The sequence below is a fragment of the Scophthalmus maximus genome, chromosome 11 (genome assembly GCF_022379125.1).
Source record: "Scophthalmus maximus strain ysfricsl-2021 chromosome 11, ASM2237912v1, whole genome shotgun sequence".
Lineage (NCBI taxonomy): Eukaryota > Metazoa > Chordata > Actinopteri > Pleuronectiformes > Scophthalmidae > Scophthalmus > Scophthalmus maximus.
Genome location: NC_061525.1, coordinates 18,923,604 through 18,945,666, shown reverse-complemented (window position 1 = coordinate 18,945,666; position 22,063 = coordinate 18,923,604). Strand labels below are relative to the sequence as shown.

Here is a 22,063-nt window from a genome sequence, read left to right as displayed (position 1 = left end):
GTCACCCGATCCGGCCTAAATGTTAACAGCCAGCATCTGTCTTGCAGCGTTAGATTGACATCTTTTAACGCCATGGTGACAAAACATATGGCGCCTGGAGGGAGTGTTTTGATTCCTGGCTGTCTGTGTGATTGACAGACGGAAAGCACCAATTGCTTCCAAGGATGTGACGAGCGTCACAATTTCCACATTTTTGGAAGTTAGACGATTAGTGAAATGCAGCTAGTGTTGTTTATACTCCCCCCCCCCAACTCTCCCTCTCTCCCTCTCCTCTACTTGCTTCTCACTCATGTATTCCCTCTCCTCGCTCAGCTCTCCTTTCTTGTCACTAAATGCCTAATCCGTCTGTGTCTCATCCCAGTCATCCAAGACTAAAGCTCCACAGTCATTGGTCTGCAGTCTGGCCCTTTTCATTCCCTCCTATATCTCCTCTCCTCTCGTCTCTTAATTCTCCAGCCTCCCTGTTGGTTTTTGGCTCCGTTCACTCCCTCATTTAGAAAAGAAACAAAGCGGAGTGGAGATAACAGAGAGAAATGGTGAGCCCTCCGATTATTTTTGCGTCCATTTACGTCGTATAGAGCAACACAGCACGGCGTTTCATAATTCAAAAAGGATGTCTATAATCCAAATGTGTTTGGTCCCTAATCAGAGAAAATGGATTGGCACAAGGCAACAGGATCACACTGTGTGAGCTCACCGCCAAGATAAGACGAGCAGCGAGATCATTTCACTCAGAACTTCAAATGTAAACAGGCCTCATGTCACGCCGCCCTCCCTTCCCCTCAGCGGAGGCTTCTGGCAGCTGCGCTGTGCTGACTGATTGTCAGTTCATTGGCCTTGTGCGCGTTCGCAAGTAACACAATACACGTACATATTTGAAAATCTGTTTGCGTGTCATCCGGAGCAACTGTTGTTTGTTTAGTCTGGAATTAATCGGCGGGATCAGGATCAGTGAGTTCTTATCAAATGTGATTAGATACGGACATTTTGAGGATCAAACAATCTTTTTTTATTTTTTATGTCACCCTAGCAATCCAGAGCATTTGCTTGGAGTTAACAATAACATTCCATGGCAGGGATGAATTGGGGTTTACAGTGAAGCCTGAAATCACTGTTTTACAGTGTCTATAGTTGCCACAGTCACACATGTAAGATATCAACATGAGAGGAAAGGAAATGAAAGGAATTCTCCCTTTCACAATATTAAATATCCTCTTCTGGACACAATTCTGCATATCCAACCCAATTTTCATTTCTTTTGTCGGTGACGAACACCTCTACAGCGACCGTATCAGTCTCCAATGACTCACATTTACCTGCAACTGTTCCGCAGCAGTGATGTTCCCTGATACAGGTTTCGTAGGTGCAGCAATCGGAAAGAGAAGTCGCCCGCAGAGATTTGGTTTTTACAGTACCTTGATCCATTGTCAAAACATATATCATCATATGATATTTGTTTTGTAGTCATAAGTCAGACCATACCCGCCTCAACTGCACACCTGTAAAGACACCTGTAAAGGTTAGTGAGTGCATCTTACGTGGTAAATGGACTGCAAACACTGCGTTTAGTTGTTATTTCAGACGCTGTATGTCAATGCTGTTCAACAGTTGGCCTGGTGACATGGCTGCGTTAGCTGCACGGTTCACAGGCCCTTTATGTAGGACAGACTGACCAAGTGACAGACTGACGAGGTCATGTGGAGTGGTGAGCAATGGTGAGCCAACACAAAAGGCTGCGCTGTGCGGATCACTTAGCACGACCTTCACACACACTCCACACACTGAGAGAGAGGGAGATAGAGAGGTTCCCCCTGGAGAATCATTATTGATCAGTACAAAATGATCACTGCGACTCCATCGCTGTAATGTGGAGTCACACTTCAAGCTGAAAAAACGAATAACCACTGAGCCCGACTTGGAAGAGATGTGAATGTGAGATGAAACCCTCCAAAAGACCCTTTTTGCCAATCAGCCAACTCTTGACACCCACACAGACATACACACACACACACACACAGCCCCTGACGTGGAAGCGATGGCTGGACGTCCCCTCTCTCATTTGAATCAGGACAATTGCGGCGGTTTTTAGCTCTCCAGTGATTCTTCATAAAAACTGGGGCAGAAAATAACCACAGAAATCCCGATCTTTCATAACTAAAAAAAAGTATTTTCCTCTCCCTTAAATCTGCAAATAATTTTGTTGTTGCCACAAATTCATCTAAAGCTTATTTGATCCAATTTGAAACAGAATTCAACATTTTAAATGACCTGAAATTTATTTTGAAACCATGTTTTGTTATTGTTTGCACAAACACACAGAGAGGATGACAAGAGGCGTATAGGATTAAATGCATTAAAAATGCATTAATAGAACAAAATATGCAACTCAGATGACTGTTGATAATCAGGGACTCGTGAAACCTGCTTTGCCAACGAGGAAAAACTCCAAAAAACTGGTAACAAGCTAGAATTCCACTGTAGTTTTGTTTCCAGTAGTGACAGATCTAATCTTATCTTGTACATATTTCTAGAGACTTTCATTTCTGTCATTTCAAAATTCTCCTCATCATTAAAAAATCCTCTTTTAAATGAACAACCTGTTATTCAAAGCCTCTTTTCTTACATCTTTGAGCCTACAGTTCCTGGTTCAATAGTAAAAGTGGATTGGTTCAAATGATAAGGGGGCGGCAACCAGTGTTGTTGCACTTCTCTGACCACGTGTTGGGATTATATTTCCTTATAATGCCGGAGACAAAGGTGTGGCAACATGATACAGTTGAATGGAGAACAAAAACACATGTACTATTAGACTTTGATGGATGAAACGTTGGGACGCGGCCCAGATGGGCAGTTTGATTCACTCTGCAGCCACCGTTTCACTCTTGGAGCATCTCTCAACAGATGAATTATCAACCATGAAATTACACAGTGCGATGTTGATATGTTTCATAAAGTCAGTGTAATTTAACAACAATAGCAGCCACACTTTGCTCCCGCCCTTCAGCATTAATCTGGATTTTTTAATGATAATAACAATGGGATTTAGTGGAGAATGTAGGCCAACACACTGGTGTTAAAAAGGAGCAGGACGGTCCCTGAGGGTTGGAGACCGATCACTGGCATAATTATTTCTGCTATAGAGTCGGAGGGCATAGACGGAGCTTTCTCATTTGGATTAACAACATAGAAATACGGTTTTATACGCTGCAGATAAGAAAAGTTAAAAATGGAAAGAACATGAGCTTGAGTTAACTAATATAAAAAAAAAATTATCCACAAAAAAAGGTGTGCAGTGTTGTGCTGTGGCGGGCTGCTCTACTCGTTCTGTTTCTAGCACGCCGCGCACACTGGATAATTATCAGTCATATGCAATCACTGTATAGGGATCCACTCACCGGAGGGAGAGCACGTGGGGGAGGTGGGGGCAAAATGAAAGAGACAGAAAAAGACGGCTAATTAGTCTCAGGGAACCGATGGGGAAGAACAATGGGCCTGAATGAAAAGAATTGGGAAAAACAGTTAAGGAAAGAGAAAGTGAGAGAAGTGAAGATAAACAGAAAAACACAACGATGAGGGGAACTGGAGCATAAATGTCGTCTGAACTTTGCTTTTGTTTCACCCCCAAATGGACGTCCCCCCCCCCCAACTGTCCTCTCCCCCTGTGCCTCTCTGCCTCCTCGCCCTCTTTCCCAGTGACTCACCTGCTCACACGCCGAGCGGCTCAGAGGAGCATGTGGCTTTTCTCAACACAGAGAAAATGACACAGAAAGAAAAAAAGAGAAACACCAAATATAAGTGGGACAAAGACAAAAGCCGCATAAAGTTTACTGTCTATGCATTAAATGAGTGTATAGATGGGCTCTGTGCGTATGGTTGCGCATGTGTCTATGAATACACTGTAAACACACTCTCGCGTTGCATAAGCTCAGCTGACTTCCCTGCTGCCACGCAGGATCAGTTTTTCCATCCATCCTGCCCGACAATGGACACAGCTGCCCCTCTGCCAGCCTCCCTGCCTAACTCGACATGTTTGGGTGCGTGTGCATGTACACAAGAAACAAGTTAAACTCGGAGTATACGGATGGATGGATGTCGCGTGCTTGACGAGTATTTGTGTGCGTGTGTGTGTTCATGAACGAAGAAAGACAGTGTGGGTCTCAACTAAAATTTCCTGATATGGGAGAATGGCATTCCTTACGATTCCCACAATCCACTGGAGGACCAGACGTGATGTCATTGAACACTCCCATGAGGAGAGATTGTGTACAGTGTGTGTGTGTGTGTGTGTGTGTGTGTGTGTGTGTGTGTGTGTGTGTGTGTGTGTGTGTGTGTGTGTGTGTGTGTGTGTAAGAGAGAGAGAGAGATAGAGAACAGATCAGAGAAAGAGGCTTCCCTGTTTTATTCTGTGGTTCACTTCATTACAGAAACACTGCCCTCAGACTGTGTTCAGTTGTGCACGGCACGCAATTGGCTGTGTGCATATGTGTGAGTGTGTGCGTGTGTGTGTGTTTACTTTAGGTGTGTGTTACGGGCAAAACTCCAGAGTACAGTTTGTTTAGAGAGACGCAGAGGAGAAAGAGAGTGCAAGTGGTAAGACACGAAAGACAAAAGGGATGAAGAAGAATAAGAGGAAATATTATCGGGGGGTTTGGGGACGGAAAAGGGAGAAAAGTACTAACACACAAGATGAACACACACACACACACACACACACACACACACACACTGTGTAATATGTGTGTATGTGCAAGATGAAAGACGACTAAAAGAAGGAAGAAAAGGAAAAGCTGGAGATGTAAACGCTGTAGGAGAGACAAGAGAGAGGATATCAGGAGTAAGTGAAAGGACCTGTGTGACGGAGGGAACACTGAGACAAAGGAGGGATGATGGGTAAAGTGAGAGTGGGAGAGAGGATAAGAGAAAGCTATGGAGAGAAAGTGGGTAAAAGGAGGGAGAGAGAGAAATGGAGAGAGACAGAGAGAGAGAGAGAGAGAGAGAGAGAGAGAGAGAGAAAGGAGAGGGAGGGCGGGAAAAAATGTCCCAGATTCCCATGCCATTTAATAGGGAGCAAAACCAAACTGAGCTTATAATGTAGACTGGCTGAGCAGGGGGCAAAGTGACAGCATGAGAGTGTGTGTGTTGTGTGAGACAGAGAGCAGACAGGAGAGTGTGTGTGTGTGTGTGTCTCTCTCTATCTGCATGTGTATATGTGATCAGAGAACATATGTGGCACAGTCCATGGTGAAGTACATGTGAGGGAAAAAGCCAATTTTCCTGTGTGGACGTGCAGCCCTCCGACAAAGCCGGACCTAAGTTTGATTGTGGACCCTTGATTCCTGCTTTTCTCTTCCTCAAATTATGTTTTTCCAGCTTGGATTTTCTTTTTTCTTTTTTTCAAATATGAGGAATATACTTTATGTGGAGTGTCATCCATCACTTTTCGTTTTCCTTTGAGCTTCAAACACACAGTTACTCACACACACACACACACAGTCCTCTGCTCCATGTAGCGCTGCGTGGGCAAGGGGCCTACCTGGATTAGTCTGAGCGTACATGTTTGTGGGACAGACTCACAGAAGAAGGGAGAGACTGAAAGAGAGAAATAAAGTGAAGCAGAGGGAAGGAAGATGTATCTGTACAAAGCGACGTGTCCGGATATTCCCAACCCGAAGCAGAAGGGGACCAGATGTCAGGTCGGGGTCCAGGCTCAAGGCCCGGGTCAGGGGCGGCTCGTCAGCCACGCGCCCACCGGGACGGGACCTCGACCCTACGCTCCTCTGATGTTGTGGACGACAAACAAACCCAACAGTGTGGCGCAGCTCAAACAGCTGGAGGAGTTTCTGAACTTCCACTCGTTGTCTCTGCAGGACACCGTGAAGAGTCAGACAGGCATGGTCTACAGGTAACCTTACCTGTGTGTGTGTGTGTGTGTGTGTGTGTGTGGATGTTAGTGTGTGCAGTGTGTGTGTGTGGTGTTTCTGAGGAGTTCCTGGATTTTATAGGCGTTCCTTAATGCTCCAAGGTTGCCACGGCAACCATAGCAGCATTACTGCTGAGAAGTGGGGCGGTTGTCGTCACTGCCCACTGACGACTCGAGATCAGTTGTTCAGATTTGTGTGTTGATGTTGATTTTTCTGCTTTTCTCCTTTTTGGGGGTATTATTTCCTGACTTTGGTGCCAAAGCTTAAAAGATTTGCTGGTCAGGTTGTCGGCTGGTTGTGTGATTTGTAGTTTTTGTTTGACCGAATCTGCGTTCAGTTGTCTGTTTGTTAGTTGGCTAGATTGTGCAAAAACTACCGAACCATTGTCCATGATGTGTTGTGATGGTAAGTCCAGGCTCTCTTTGTTTTGAAAGGGAGCTGTCAAGAGCAGACGACCAGCACATCCATCCACATACTGTGTCTTTAAATACCAAATGTCCATCAATTTTAAGGTCACCCTCGTTATATAATGCAATGTCTGATGCGTCGGAGGGACTATCGATGTGAACATGGGAAACCCACGCGCTGACGGATCTCTCTCCAGAGGCACATATTCATGTCAGTGTGTTATATGAGTACTAACCGTGACGCAGTTCAGTTAATGAGTTTATTATGTTGTGTGTATCTTGGACAGTTTATTCCTTGATTACTTTCTCAAACTTGTATTGTTACTATTTGTATGCTTCAACATGTGGACTAGCTAATATATGTGTTTACCTCACGGTGCTTTTAAAGCTGCACAATCGAACTGTCACTTGTTAATGCATTATGGAAACGTGTTCCAGTAATAGACGTTGATGCTTTATCGGAACATTTACATGCAGAATGCTTGTATAGAATACATGGACTTAATCGTCTTCCAAATGATAATAGTTTTGTTGTTGTTTTGAAGATAATCCCCTTCATGACATCCTCAGGGGCCGGTAGAGACCCACTGCCGTTGTGTGCCTGTTGTTTTTCTCTTTCAGTTTGTCATCTCTGACTAAGCATCGTGTTGGTGTTTGGTTTGAGTGAGTGTGATTGGAACATTGTGGATCATTGCTCTGCCCTCAGGCTGCAAAGCAGCATGTAGCTTCATTGTGTTGTTGCTCCAGTGGAGAATAAAGGAAGAAAAACTATGTTGACTAAAGCATTTCATTCTCTGACGGAATTTCTGCTGTTGGTTGTGGCTTGTTATTAATCTCAAACCTTCACATAGGTCCATGAAAGTTGTCTCGACGTGAATACTCACTTGCTTCACATCCACACAGTAACACACAGCCACCGCCTGAGTTTCACACAAGCAATTTCCTTTTGCAATTTACTACATGCAACAGAACACATCCAAATGAGGCTCCACACATGTTGTGCAGGGATGTGGGTCCATGTGTGATTTATATTTGGAGAAGCTGCTGGCTTAGCGTTTCCGTGAACTGTATTTTGGTCATTCGAACAGCCCGTCCATTCCCCCGGCTTTTCCTTAATGGTTCTGTGGCTATATATTCTGTGCAGACTGTGTAACAAAGTACAGTGCAATAATAACAACAAGAGCTAAACTTATTCTCTCGTTGAGTTGGCTACGGGATGGAATGACAGCACAGAGCATGAGTCCTCCATCACCTCTCTGTGTGAGACAGGGGGAGAACGGATGAGGAGGAGTGTGATGGCACTGTGTCCCTGTTGGGTCAACCTGGCTATGGGAGCTCATATGGCCATGGGCTGTGAGCATTTCGCCTTGGGACCTTGGCATATGTCTATATTTGGGCCTATGTGTGTGTGTGTTTAAAACTGTGTGGTTATTGCCATGGTAACCTAATAAAACAGCTGATTGCTTACATCCTTTTCCAGGTCAGTTTGTATCAGTGGTCAATATCCTGGGTGCTGGGCACTCCTTCCACATTTTGTAAAGGTCTGAAAAAGGTAAAACTATTTTACTTGGGGAAAAAAGTCTTGGTTGGTAACCACTGTCCTAACTACTATCCTAACCTCCAATTACTAACTAATCCCTCAAACAAATCCTACTTCAAACCCAGTTTTTGTGACCTTCAACCATGTGAATTCCTCCAGCGCCATTATTACACACTAAAACAAATTTTCGACGCTAACATATCATTATTATTATTAATTATTTATATATATATTTTTTAAATCTCACTATTATTTTCTTGACACCGTTTTGATGACAATTCGTCCTTGCAAAGACACGAAAGTAATATGCATAATTTTATATTTAAATGCCGAATCGCTTTTACTCATAAAAAAAAAAAAAAAGGCGGGATGGGAAAAGAAAGAAGAGACAAAGTACGAGCAGATATGAGCCTCAGCTTCACAGCCCTGACATGCCCCACAGATTATTTCTCGTGAGTGTGTGTGTGTGTGTGTTTCTTTTCAGTTGTGAAGGAGCATCTGTGTGTGTGTTTGTGTTTGTGATGCAGTAACCACGGCTTCTTATGTGTTCATGCTCATTGTGTCGTTAATGTGCATCTTGATCATGCAGGCATGCGGCGACAATTTACTGCTGTCCAATTCAGAACATATGCACTCAACATTTCCTTGCAGCTACTGTGGCGATTGTTAAAGCTAATTATCCAGTCGGGGGCGGATATTGTCGCTCTGTGACAACGTAAGTGAAGCATTTTAGAAAAGAAGAGATCGGCCACAGTCAGCCAGCGCACATGTTGGTCCTGAACGCCTCACCACTGGATGGACATCCGGCAAAGGGCTTGTGCTGGGCGCCCCCCCTCCACCCCCAGGCTCCGTCATTCTTCTTCTTTGCTGTCTTTGCTTCCTTGTATCAAAGAGGGTGCAGCTGTTAAAGCTTGCTGCTATGAAACGCCTCCACCATCTGACATTATTGAATCATTTCAATGTGAGAAAGTATTCTTCCTGCTTCCTGTGTCAGAAATCAACTTTGCACAGAATAAGCTGCATAGTTTTATTTCAATGGTCTGGGTTGTCTTTTTGCTATCAAGGCTTTATCGCTCTTTTTTGTTTTTGTAAATGCTGGATTTTGCCAGTTGCAGATGCAGCAACGAATCCGCCATTTACGTACTTTCTGTGATATTATAGTGCTCACAACATGCTTTGGTGAAATAACACATGGGTGCTTTGCGACAGGAAGCATGTTTCCACGTATTAATTTGGGAAATTAAAAAAATATTAATCCAAAACCCAACTGTTGTGTTCAATGAACACCTTTTCCTTCAAAAAAAAAAAAAAAGGAAAATCTAGTACATCCCCTTTTAACCTAAATGCCTGAGTAGTTACAGATGCAGATGCATTCTGAATTAAAGTGGACGCCAATTCAATCAGCCAAGAGGGGAAATAGATTAATCAAAAGCCCCATGATATTATTGGATACAGAGCAGGGGATGCTGGGTAAGGGTGAGAGAGCGAGGGGGCATTTAAACCTCCAGGGGCAGAAAGTCACATATGCCATGTGCTCATGTGCGTGTACCAGTGTGTGTGTGTGTGTGTGTGTGTGTGTTTGTGTGCAGACAGTCTGGATGTTTGTCAGTCCATCTGATTAACTGAGCTCTGCCTGCTGATAGAGTCACGTGGCGTGAAGGTGACAGAGTCACAGAATCCTCACAGTTGCTTCTCTACTCTATCGCTCCCTTTTCTTCTCCATCCTTGTCGTCTCAACTCTCTCTGGCTTTCACATCTTTTATAGTTTTTGTCCGTCAACCACTTTTTCGGATAACACAAGGCTCTTAAGAACGAATGGAAAATAAGATGCAAAAGCTTAATAATGCAAAAATTCACTTGCAGGTTCCAGGTGGTACTAACGTTTGATGACTGCCGTAAGAGACGCTGCAGTGGCAAGACGCCGGTAAGGGCGAAAGCACTTTTCCCCAGAGCTCCTGAGGAAGTTGTCAACAGCACTTTGGAGATAACGAAGGAGAAGAAAGTACACTGAAGCTCCTACTTCATTTCCTGGCTCATAGTGTTAACTAACTTACTGATCTAGTAGAAATAATGGAAAATGGAAAACACTGCTAGCTTTAATAAACTCAATAGTGCTTTGTGCACCATGGATGCTATGATTTGTCCCTTTCGATGACCTGCTAAGGTTTAGATTTGCTTGGTGTAGTTTCACCATCTGGCTGATTGTGTGGCTTATTTTTGGGTGGAGGAATTGTGAAGCCGAAATCCATCGGTTACTGTGTTTTTTGAAGATTGTTTCTTAAAACCAGCAAACACGACTTTGCTGTGGTTTGAACACCAAATGAGAGAGACAGCCGCAGAGACCGTTCGCCGTCTCCAGCCAGTCATCAGTCTCTCCTACCTGGACTGGAGCCCTGTGTTCACTGACAGAGTTCAGACTCTGGTGTCTGCCTATGTAAGGAGAAGCTATCCGGGGCGTGCAAGGTTATTTATCATGGTGGCTAACAGACAGAAACAGCACGAGTGAAGAATTGGTGCGGAGTGAGTGGAGATGAGGAGACTGAAAACAGAACCATAGGGGGCGAGAAGAGCTGATACTCATTTACAGGATTGAAGTGTGTAAGTCAGTTTTTCTGTGTGTGCAGCATAGTTTTTGCATCTCTCTGTGTGTGTGTGTGTGTGTGTGTCAGTCCGTGTTGTTAATCGGAGCCTAATGAAGCCGCGCTGTGTAACCGACGGATACTCGAGAAGCAGTGAGCGACACTGTGCACTCGACCAGAGATTCAGAGAATGTGCGCTTTCACGTAACTTGCACACACACACACAGCCAGACACATACGCATGCAGATAAATGCGTCAATTACTCATCCTTTATTCATCTTGGAAAGCAAATGAATATTTAATATAGGAGCTGGTATCCTCACTAAATACTTAATTGGTCCGGCGGTCAGAGAAACGTGTATGTGAAGACATGTGCAACTTGCTATTTCTTCATGATTTTATTAGAGGGTAATTTCTACACTGCGGTTTCAGTTGGCGAACCAAGTGTGTGTTTGTCTTAGCTTCTACCATCAGAATCTACATTCCTGTAGTTCATACTGAAAGTGCTGTCGTCACTCTGATTGAACTCTCAAAACTATAAAGTATATCTGTCCTCAAATATAGCAGCGCAAGTTTCAGGGTTAGAGACTTTTCTATTATGAATACTTCGAAGCCATTAAGAGTCCAGAGGGTGTGTTAAACTGTGATGGGCTTTACACACAACGGTACCCACCAAGATCCTGTGACACCTTTGGCTTAGAACCAATCATGTGATAAATTACTTTGGACGGAGAGAAGCAGAGGAGTTTGGCACTACACCACGGGGAAACCAGGGGTTTTATGGTACAGTGAGTTCAGTTAAGACACGATCTATCAGAGTCAAAGGAGGGATGTAACGTTTACCAAGTACATTTACTTCAGTACATGTATTGTACTTAAGTACACTTGAATCTTGTGTATTTTCTTTTCATGACACTTTTTTTTTTTACTTTGCTTCTTTTCAAAGTTAGATTTTGTACTTTTTACAGTCATTCAACATCTTTAGTTGCCAGTTGTGTTACACATGGAAAATCTGATGATTTCGAAACATCAGAGTTGAAGCGATTATTTATGATTAAAACGAAAAATAATTTTTGTGAAATAATGGCTCCAGCATTTCAAATGGTGCTACACTATTTTCGACTTTTCATTTTAATTAATTCAATATATATATATTTAAAATCATTTTGAGGTTTGGATTATTGCAATCGATTGATCGAGAAAATAGTCAGTACATGAATCTATATTGAAAATAATCATTATTGGAATTTAAAATATTTAAAATGGTCCAAACTCATTTACATTTGATACATAAAGTGCATTTTCCTCATCATCTCTCCTCCACACACACAGTTTCTCCGTCTTGCCGAGACAGCGCCCCCGCTGGACGGAGGCGGCCGTGCGTAAAAACGCACAGGTGACGTCCACGTCCCATGAATGGCACCGACCAAACAAATTACGGAAAGTGAGCTGTGTTTTTCCAATAAACAGTCGACAGACAGAGACTTGGCGAGTTAACTTCTATTGATATTAACTTTAGTTTGACCGTGGTTCAGTTTAGTCCGCGGAGTTGAAGGGTGGAGAGTCCTGAGGCGCAGATTATCAGTGAATGTGGCACGATGGACTGAAAGGAAAGGACAGTGGCCTCGTATAAGTGAGTAAACAAACTCACCGCTGTCTCATTGACTGTTTACTTTGTGTCTCTCTCCTTGTGGTTTTTATTTTTTTTTTATAACTCTTGGTTAAATGTGCCTGCTTTGCTTGTTGGCTGTTGTCTTTGTGACGTGATCACTGCAGAGACACAAACTGTTTTGCATAATTAATCAAGTCTCTGTGTGAAACTAGTAGTTGTTTGTCGCCTGTGTTGAAGATCTTGTAGTTGGTTATTAATTTGTCTTGTATTTCAAAAAAAAAATGTGGGCTATGATGAGTAATCAGCTTTAATAAGTTGTTTGTGCAAGTCATGTATTCAACACATGCACTGAAGCTTTTACTGTAAGCACAAAAGTTTTGTCATAGTTTTTTTAAAAGTAAATCTGTGGCCTAAATTTCATACTGTTGTTTATAAATTGGATGTTATGTGGGTTCTTATGCTCTACATATAATACTAATAATAATCTTCATTTATATATCCAGAATTAACAGAATTGCAAAGATTAGTTCATTGGACATTTTGTTGACTGATTGAAAATGTACAGTTGAAGGTAAACTCATTATGGTTGGCTTTTGGGGCTGTTGGTGGCACAGAGCAAGACATTTGTAGATAGTAGTAATAATAATACATTTCATTTATAGAGCACTTTTCATTGGTAAAAGCAATCTCAAAGTTCTAGATGTCACCTTCTGCTTTTGTTTTTCTGACCTTGATGATTCATCAGATTATGATAAGATTGGTACTGTGATTGTTTGCTTCTGCTGTTGGGACATATTTTATTTTGTATACACACATAATACGTACTGCACACACAGATACACTGTGGAAATCTCTTGTGACCCATCACATGAACAATGTTTTGAAATCCAGGATTGACCAAATTCATTAAATATAACACAAAATAAGAATTCATTAATATCGTTACATGTTTCAAACATTCATCTGGCTGTTAATACATTTCATGGTAATGTGAGCTCTTTAAGGTTGTTTGAGAGCAAAAAGAGAAGGCCCATCAACTGAAGGTACAGTAAGACTCACAGGACGGTCTAATTTAATTACTGCTGTATCAATCTGACCGATCGTTTTGAGCACTGGCTGCTCTCTCTCAATTACATACTTTCACATTTCTTTAAATGTCACTTATGGGGCATTTAATTGACTTATATATTCCCTGGAATATTACCCTCTAACCTCTTATCCAATACATGTCTAACTCTGTTGCCTACTGGTCTACACACACACATACACACACACACACACACACACACACACACACACACGAACAAACATTACCCTTAATTAGTCGACTATTGGATACGCTAATGTATGCTCTTGTCATGACTCTCATCAATAAATCAACCCTCAAACTTGAATAAAGTAGCTGGGCTCCTGCGCATGTCGCACGTCTTCCTCTATGTGTGTGTGTGTGTATACAGTAGGTGTGTGTGAGAGAGATTCTGACCACAGACATGCACAGACCTCTGGTGTTTCACTTTACTCAGCAGTAGCCGGCTCTGTGAATCAATATTGAAGTGCTCATTTAGGGGGACGCCAGACAGGAGTTGACTGCTGCTACTTGGGACGTGGCCAAATGGTCACCGTGGATCAGCCGCCTCAGTCTTTGAAACTCTTGGGATCATTCATTCTTTATTCAATCTGAGGGAGATGGAGATTTGATCATAGCATATGCTTCAGTCTGTTGATTCTCTCCTCTGTTTCTTTTGCTTATTTATTTTTAATGTTTTTAACTGACCATCTACTGGTTACAGAATAATGAATTGTTCTTTTAATGACACAAATGAACCCTCTCCCAGTCTTCCTCTCTCATCAGCCACGTCTTTAGGTGTCACCACTGACCGCTCCTCCTCCTCCTCCTCCTCCTCCTCCTCCTCTCTTGGTATTTATTCAATATTGATGAGGAGTGAAAAGAGAGGCAGAGTTCTCTTTTGGTCTCACCAAGGTCGCTTGGTCTCACCAAGGTCGCTAGAGCACCGTCTTACTCTCCACACTGCTTCACGTGAAAGGAAATTAGAATATCTAACTTTAACACACACACACCCTTTTACTTAAATTCTATAAACGGATGTCCAAGGTGACTCAGACCATCAAAAGAAGGTGGCAAAAAGTGTTTGTTTCAAAGTGTCGGTTGGTGGTGTCACCACTAGGTGGAGCCGTAAACTTGCCGTCACTTTGATAATGGACACGAAAGCATGCGGCTGTGTGTGGACGAGAGTGTGGGAGACGGTGTTGAGTGGTGATTGTCTGGAGTCACTTTCTTTGTGCCATTTTGAAACAATAACACGTAAACGTCAAAACAAAGAGTCGGTGCCCCCCTGTGCAGACTACCACAGCGATTCTGTGCGTTTGCCGAGAGAAGAGGAAATGTTTGACCTGAGTGAAATATTGCTTTAAGAGCTGCTGCAGTGCTCCTGCAGCGTCGGTCTCAGTAGGAGTGTCACCTAGTGTGGATTGCAGAGGGACCTTTTCAAACCAGGGCACCGTAGGGGGCAATATAATATCCAACCAAGCACCTTGAGCAAATTGCGTTACCTCTCCTCTTCCTCCCCATCCATCTCTCGCTCTCACCCCCCCCCCCCCCCCCCAATCTTCCACTAAACCAATTTTCTCTGAACTACTTTTTCATTCGAGTACTGTTTTCACATCGCTGCTTGTCTGTCACTTTGCCTTTTGTGTATTCTTTTCTCTCTTTCTTCCTTTCCTTCTACACTCCCTCGGTCCTCCTGTCACGAGTCGTTTCCCTCCATCTTTGTTTTTGTGCAGTCACGCCACGAGCGGACACTCTGTTTTAGTGTCTCCATATATCTACACTTCGCAGCACTAAGCCGATACACTGACGCAGGCAAAGTTTACAGTTTCTTGGATCAGCACTTTTCTTGTCTTTCCTCTCTGTGTGTGTGTGTGTGTGTGTGTGTGTGTGTGTGTGTGTGTGTGAGTGTGAGTGAGTGAATAATATAAAGTAGTGGAGCCTGAATCTTTGCCAGGTTGTGTGTGCGTGTTCCTGGGTGCAGTCGTATCTTTTGTTTAAAGAGGAAATATACTGTGATCCCCCTTAAGGCAGCTATTTGTAGTGGAGAGGTGAGAAGAGTGGACAGAGTGGGATATGAAAGATGGTCATCATATCTAAGTGTTGTGTAGATACAGCACACACACACACACACACACACACACACACACACACACACTTGCACTTGACTATGCTGCAGTATTGGTCACCGTTTAAACACTGCAATAAGTGCAGGCAGACACTGCCAAAAGATACTTAGCATACTCCCTAAAAAATTGTGTATGAATGCCATATGAGCAGTTCCATAGCGCATGCGTCTACATAAATCAACAGTCAACGTGTTAGTGGCCTCCGTGCAGCAATGCAGCACAGATGCAGTGAGCCGTGGCCGGTTTTCCCACTCTGGTTCTAAAAGAGACATCAAACCATTTCTTTTTTTAATGTTGCCTTTCAAGGACTTAGTCTTTGTTTGCCCTTTTCCTATTTGCCTGTTGTGACGGAGCGGTTGTGGATTGCTTTCTGTTTTCTTTCGTTCTTTTATAAACATTCCCTTGCCGTGCTTATGTCTGTACTTATGCATTACAGTAATATTGCTGAACTTCTGTTCATCTTTAATGTTTTTATTGTCGGCTTACTTCCTTTTCAACATCTTAAATGAAATGGTTTGATCTCCTCTGCAGGAACACGCACTGATGGATTCAATCTCACCTGTTTGTGTGAATCTTGCTGGATGATAGACAGATGCACAGATGATAGATGGCGTGTGATGCGGTGCAGAAATTCCCCATCAGCACTGGTGAATGATGGGGAATCTGCTGCGCGTAGATCATTGCTCTCTCACGCACACACGGCTCAACACGCATACACAAGCATGTGTGTGATAAATGGCGTGAGATGTGCAGAATTCTCCTGTCAGCGCACATGAGTGATGGGGAATCCCTCGTACGTAGACCATTGAGCTCCCTCGCGTACAAATTCCAGAACGCCTGGAGATTACTGATACCAAAACATCCCCAAGGAAAGCTCCACTAAAAGCCACGTCTTGCTGCGGCAGCATTACAAATCCACCAAGATCAATGTTATGGAATTAGCAGTCATTCTCAGACATGACATAAGACATCTTACAAAGGTTGGACTTTGATTTCGACAATGTCTGTTTGTAGACCCACAGTTCTGACATTGATAATTAGGTGCTTCACTGTGTTAAAGGGAAAAGCCAAGTGTGGTTTGTCACAATGCAAGAGCGCTCCTTCGTTCGACTGCTTCACATTCCTATTATCTTCAAGTGCTTTCATTTCAACACTTTTACGTCTGAATTATCGTCCTGTTCCGCCTCCTGCATGCTCTGCCCAGATGCCACAGAATCTTTTTTTTTTTCTTTTTTAATGTAGCGCATCTGACTCGGACTGAAATGGATGGGTGAAGGAGCCGGGTTTGTCAGCCAAGGCTGGCCTGTGGTTCTCGAGCTGGAGCTTGTACCGTTTACAGTGAGCCGGGCAAGTGAGCGGAAGAGCCGGGGTATAGATACTGCAGGAGTGTGCACAGTTGATTGTTATTTGTTATGCGTTGAGGTAAGAGACAGTGATGTAAAAGCAGAAAAACAGTATGAAATATAATAGTTCTTTCTTCTCTGATGCAGCCAGTAATCATCAAGTAACCAGAGCATGGAATTGAGGCCGAGGGAGATGCACATTAGACCAGACCAGGTGTTTTATTTAGGCCCACTAACAAAATGAACTCAGCAGAGCCGGTAGATGAAGCACATGCAATCTGTCTCTCGAGCACCTTGTGTCTCTCTCTCCCTCCCACAGACACTCAAACGCTCATGTAAGATCACATGTACATGAATGCACACGCAAAATGCTTCATGCCGGCACAAACGCATACAGACACACCATCTGTTTAATACTCACAAAAAGTTTTATACACAACGTTGAGAAAGTATGGCAGGGGAAAGGATTTTCATGAAAAGGAAAGATTCCCTTTTTCACTCGAGCTTTGGCTGAGCACTTCTTTTTGTTGAACTCTCAGGCTGCAATTTACTCGAAAATGTACCCGCTCAGCCAAACGGGAGAAGTTTTTTCTCCCCCCAGATGCTTATGTAGTGCATCTTAATTTACTGACTGAAAGAGCAAGGTGACTCAGAGCAGCCCAGCCGCCACAGGACATATGTCACATTGGTTAAAAGTGTAGTTTAAAATGTCCAAATCCCACAATGAATGTCAAGTACTGATATCCAAGGGTTCTTTTTGAGTCTGCGTCGGGATTCGTTCTCTTAGTCTCATGACTGTGGGTCAATTTGACTCATACTCGAGGGAGGACCAATTATTAAATGCATTTCATAATCCATGCAACAGAAATGGTGTTTTTAGTGGTTTGAGATGAGTCAAACTCTAGTGCTAATGCAGCTACTTTTCCTTAGAGCGCCTGAGGAAGCTGTCAACTAAGTTAAACATCACTTTGGAGATAACAAAGGAGAAGAAAGAATTGTGTACACTAAAGCTCCTACTTCATTTTCTAGCTCCTGTACTCATACTGACAAGTTTAAAGGTAAACAGTTGTCCATTTCTATTCTAAACTGCATTTGATTTCTTTTTACTCCTCTACATGTATCTGACAACTTAAGATACTAGTTACTTTTCAAAGTTAAGTTATTAAAAAGAATACAATCAACAAGTAAATGACGACGTGTTATTGCTGGTTATTAAGGGGAAATTAACAAGCTACTCAGCAGCACTATACAATTTTAGTAAAATAAGCTCCCGCTTTACCAGCTGTAACGTCAAATTGATGTTCACACAGTTGCCATGTACACATTGAACTTCTTACAGGGTTTTCAGACCCTTACATCTACGATACATAACAGAAAATACCAAGGTACTGTAGCACTACTCACATGTCCCGAGGGTAAAGGTCATGGAGTGTTTGGAGCCCATTTGAGGCCACCTATGCTCTTACAAGCAGGGCTACAGTATAATACACAGCCGCTGTCCTGACCTTTGTATTGATTGTGTGTGCGGGCTCAAATGTCGCAGTCATAATGCGGCCCAGCCTTGACTTGTTAAGTGCAGCATGAGTCTTTTTTTTGGTCTTTTATTGCATTTATTTGCCATTTGTTGCACAAGATAATTAAAATGTCTCACTGTATATTTTTGGTTATGCAGTTTTCTAAAATATACACACAGGCATCTTGGACAGATTCAGTACAGTACACCAAGATTAATATGGTCTGAAAAAGTTTTTGTTTTAGACATGATGACGACATGAACGCTGTCTATTTTGTTGCAGTACAGTTTTCTGGTTGTTGAGAAAATCTTAGTGTGAATCCCCTCAAAGCAACAAAGCTTCTTTTGCTGTTGCAGTTACCATACTTTGTGCCGCTCCACAATAGTGTACTGTACTTCTCTATGAAACATCACTGTTGGAGATGTAATGTAGTCACAGCTCAGCAGATTTAAGTGTCTCTAACATCCCGTTTCATGACACTATTTACAGTATAATACTTTTCTTCTCCAAGGTAACAGCTATACACTTGTCTCCAGATGCTGCATGGCTGCCATCTGGCTTCTTTATTCTAGCCTGGTGTTATTTTATTGCTGCTTTTTACCCACACACACAACGCCTCCGTACTGTTTCCATAGCAATGCTATTACTGAGATGATGGTTTTCTCTCGGTGTTACCACTCTTGACTATCAAGTGTCCATTTCTGGAGACTCTCTAGCAGTCAGGAACGCTGCTCTCTGCAACAAATAGCTAATTGTGGTGCAGCTAGTGTAGGAGTATGTGCTTATTACGCGTTGAAGGACAGCCTCATTATGTCATGCATTTAGTTACAATGGAGAAAAGTTTATGGAAAAGTTGTGCCCGACAGTTTTGCTTGCAGAAATTCTCCTGTAAATGCAAAATGCAGAGGTTCAGGCACAGTGATTTTAGGATGTAACATTTTGATTGGTATTATTTCAAAGGTTGAAGATATTATAAAACTTCAATGACGCTGTGATGTACTTCATAGAAAAAGGAGAGAGAACATTTTATTTCCTCTTTTTGCTCGCTTGGAACACATTCATATTTCCAGCAGTGACCCAGGATGAATACAACAATGACCTGAGCTGCAACACACACACACGCACACACACACACACACACACACACACACACACACACACACACACACACACACACACACACACACACACACACACACACACACACACACACACACACACACACACACAAGATCTATGCACAGATTCAGTATTATCATGGTGACCAACCTGAAAAAAAACATGTACATCCTAGAAACTGAAAATGTACTGAGGGGTTGCTAGGGTATTTTATCATAGAATTGTAGCTCTTAGCATGAAAATAGAAAAGCAGATGAATTATTTGTTAAAATATGTGTCAGCATTTTGTGCTTTAATTATATATAGCTATGCTTAATTCAACCCTTAATGCGCTCTTTGGTGGATAATTGTTGCCATTGTAAAAAAAACTTTATTCTCTTTTAAGGGATAGTGGTGAAATAATTTGTGCAATACTTAGTAAGTCTCAGTGTGAATTAAGGTTCCGCTGCGATGGTGCCATCTGTGTAGTTGCATGGCATTAGTTGCTAATTTAGCAGCAGGATGTTATTTTTGATTGCATTGGCATAGAGTCGCACGGCAGAGCAGCGTCTGCACTTCACCTACTACCGCTGCACTCCTGCTAATGAATTGTACTCTGGAACCGCGCCTGCTGAAGTGTTTAATCAAAAATACATTTCATTAATTGAAAGCTTGAAAGGTATTGATGCTGGAGACAAACCGTATTTAGACGCCTAACTACCCAAGGTACAACAGGGATTGTGGTTAGTGCTATAGCGTGGCCTGTACTATACTGTACTGCAATTGTGACGTGTACTGTCAGGCTGCCCTCGGCACAGACAGAGAGGAGCTCACTGCGTGTGTTGGTGATAGATGGAAGGTCATAACTCTTTGACCCTTCGTATCTTCGCCAGCTGTCTCCAGTCTAAACAAGTAGCTGTAATCTAATGCTCCTCTGAGAACAATGACAGCCACTTAATGGATTCCCTCGTGATTATGACCCAGTGGTGACCTGCCTACGTGTGGGTGGCTGGGCGGGCGATAACGCAGAGGAGAGGGAGATGCTGAAGTCATGAAGCTGTGTGTTGATATGCTCACGTGTTCACGGTGTTTTGTCGAAGTTTAATGTTAAATTCTTAATAGAACTATATACCCTCATCAAATACCAAGCATACTGCAGATCCTGCTCGGCCTTCTGATGCATATTTCTGACAGAATGAGGGAGATATATCTGTTTCTATCTGTGTTAAATTCTCTACAGCAACAACAAAATCCTATTTATAAGATCAACTAAGGGGATATCTTAATTTGGACAGGAGTCATGCACTTTAGTAATCAATCAGGACTCCGTTATATAAGCCCCTCTTGGTGTGCATTGGTGGTTTTATTTTCAGGGGTAATGTTGTTGTTGTTGTTACTGTGAGCGGAGGTGGCAGCTGCAGGAGGGTCTGGCATCTCTCCACGGTGACACCCCTCAGTGTGCAGTGCACCCCTGAGTGGGGAATTTTAATAGAGAATTATTTAAATGTTTATTAAAAGAAATACAAAACAATGAAGGTGAATAAAATGCAATTATAAATCTCAGTGGGGGCGAGTGATTCTCATTTGAGACCCAGCTCGTGTTTATCTTCACAGTCCCTGATTGACCTCAAATTAACCTCAAATCCAAGACTCTGTAGTATGCTCATGGCTGTAAGATCCTTGACCCATGTTCTGCCCCATGTCGAGGTGCAATTCACTTTAATGATACAAATGATCCAGGAATACATCCCCAGGAGGAAAGTATTACTTTTCCGTCAGTAAATCCGTGATCATGTGTACACGCCTTTCAATCTTATTACCCACGATGCCCTGCTGTAGAGAAGGAAATTAAATCCATCGCTGTTTCTGGTGACACATATGAGCTCTCACCGAGATTATTAAACGCCACAGCAACTGTAAAGCAGCAATATGCTGATGCTTGGAGTGTAAATGTATTTCCATTGTTTTTATGTAATTTGATTGTATTTTCGAAAAATTCGGTAGAATAATGTATGTATGATAATATTTGCGCAAGAGTCGAGGAGGAATATGACATAACTTATCCAAAAATAGACTTTAATTTTGATATGAGCATGTGTGAAATTTATTCTACAAAACTAACGGTATTTACTGAGACTGTAAAAGCAACTGTGTGCCTGCTCTATATGAGCATGATTGAAATACATTATTATACCCTTTCATATTGTATTAAATATAAAGCAAGAAAAAGTAATGAATACAAAAAACTAACTTGTGAGCTGCCTGTTGTTGTTGTTGACTTGATTCGGCCTTGAACACGGTGCTGGTGGTGATGGGGGTGTGTGTCAATATTTGTGCTGAGTTTGAGATCCCTGCAGTGACAGGGGTGAAAATTGAATTGCTGCTTTTATGGATTTTTATGGATATGATTGACTAATGAAGCATTCATGCTCTCCCTCTTTGTTTGACCTGTGGCCTCAATCATGGCTGGAAGCCTTGGTAAAGATTTGATTATAATGTATATGACAGACTATTGTTTGTGTGTTAGTTCTGCAGTAAAAAAAAAATAAATTGATTCCTTTAAATTAGGTAATCAATATTTGAATCATTATTCAGTAATTTATAATAGATGTGGAAGGCAGAAAAATGCAGAGATTCTTGCCTTTAGGAGCTTTGGATGACTCTTCAAGGGGGGTGGCACTGTGAGAGATTAAAAAATCAAAGGAATTTGTAAACCCCAGTACTGGTCATGTTGTAAAAACTTCCTTCCCTAGTTGCATGTGGAGGTAATTCTACTCGTGTTTTTGCTTACCAGGCAGTTCTGGTAAAAATATCAGGCCACATTAAGTCAGATTTGCTTTACAACAATGTCAT

At 42.4% G+C, this 22,063-nt stretch overlaps 1 protein-coding gene across 2 annotated transcripts in view; it reads left to right on the top strand.

Moving 5' to 3' along the window:
* The first annotated feature begins 5,164 nt into the window (after positions 1-5,164).
* Positions 5,165-22,063, top strand: part of kcnab1a (potassium voltage-gated channel subfamily A regulatory beta subunit 1a) — a 75,580-nt gene continuing 58,681 nt past the window's right edge. For both annotated transcript variants that reach the window (XM_035623318.2, XM_047335722.1), the window contains exon 1: positions 5,165-5,902. In XM_035623318.2, the coding sequence (XP_035479211.2) occupies positions 5,628-5,902 (275 nt within the window). In that variant the 5' untranslated portion in view covers positions 5,165-5,627. The remainder of the gene's footprint in view (positions 5,903-22,063) is intronic.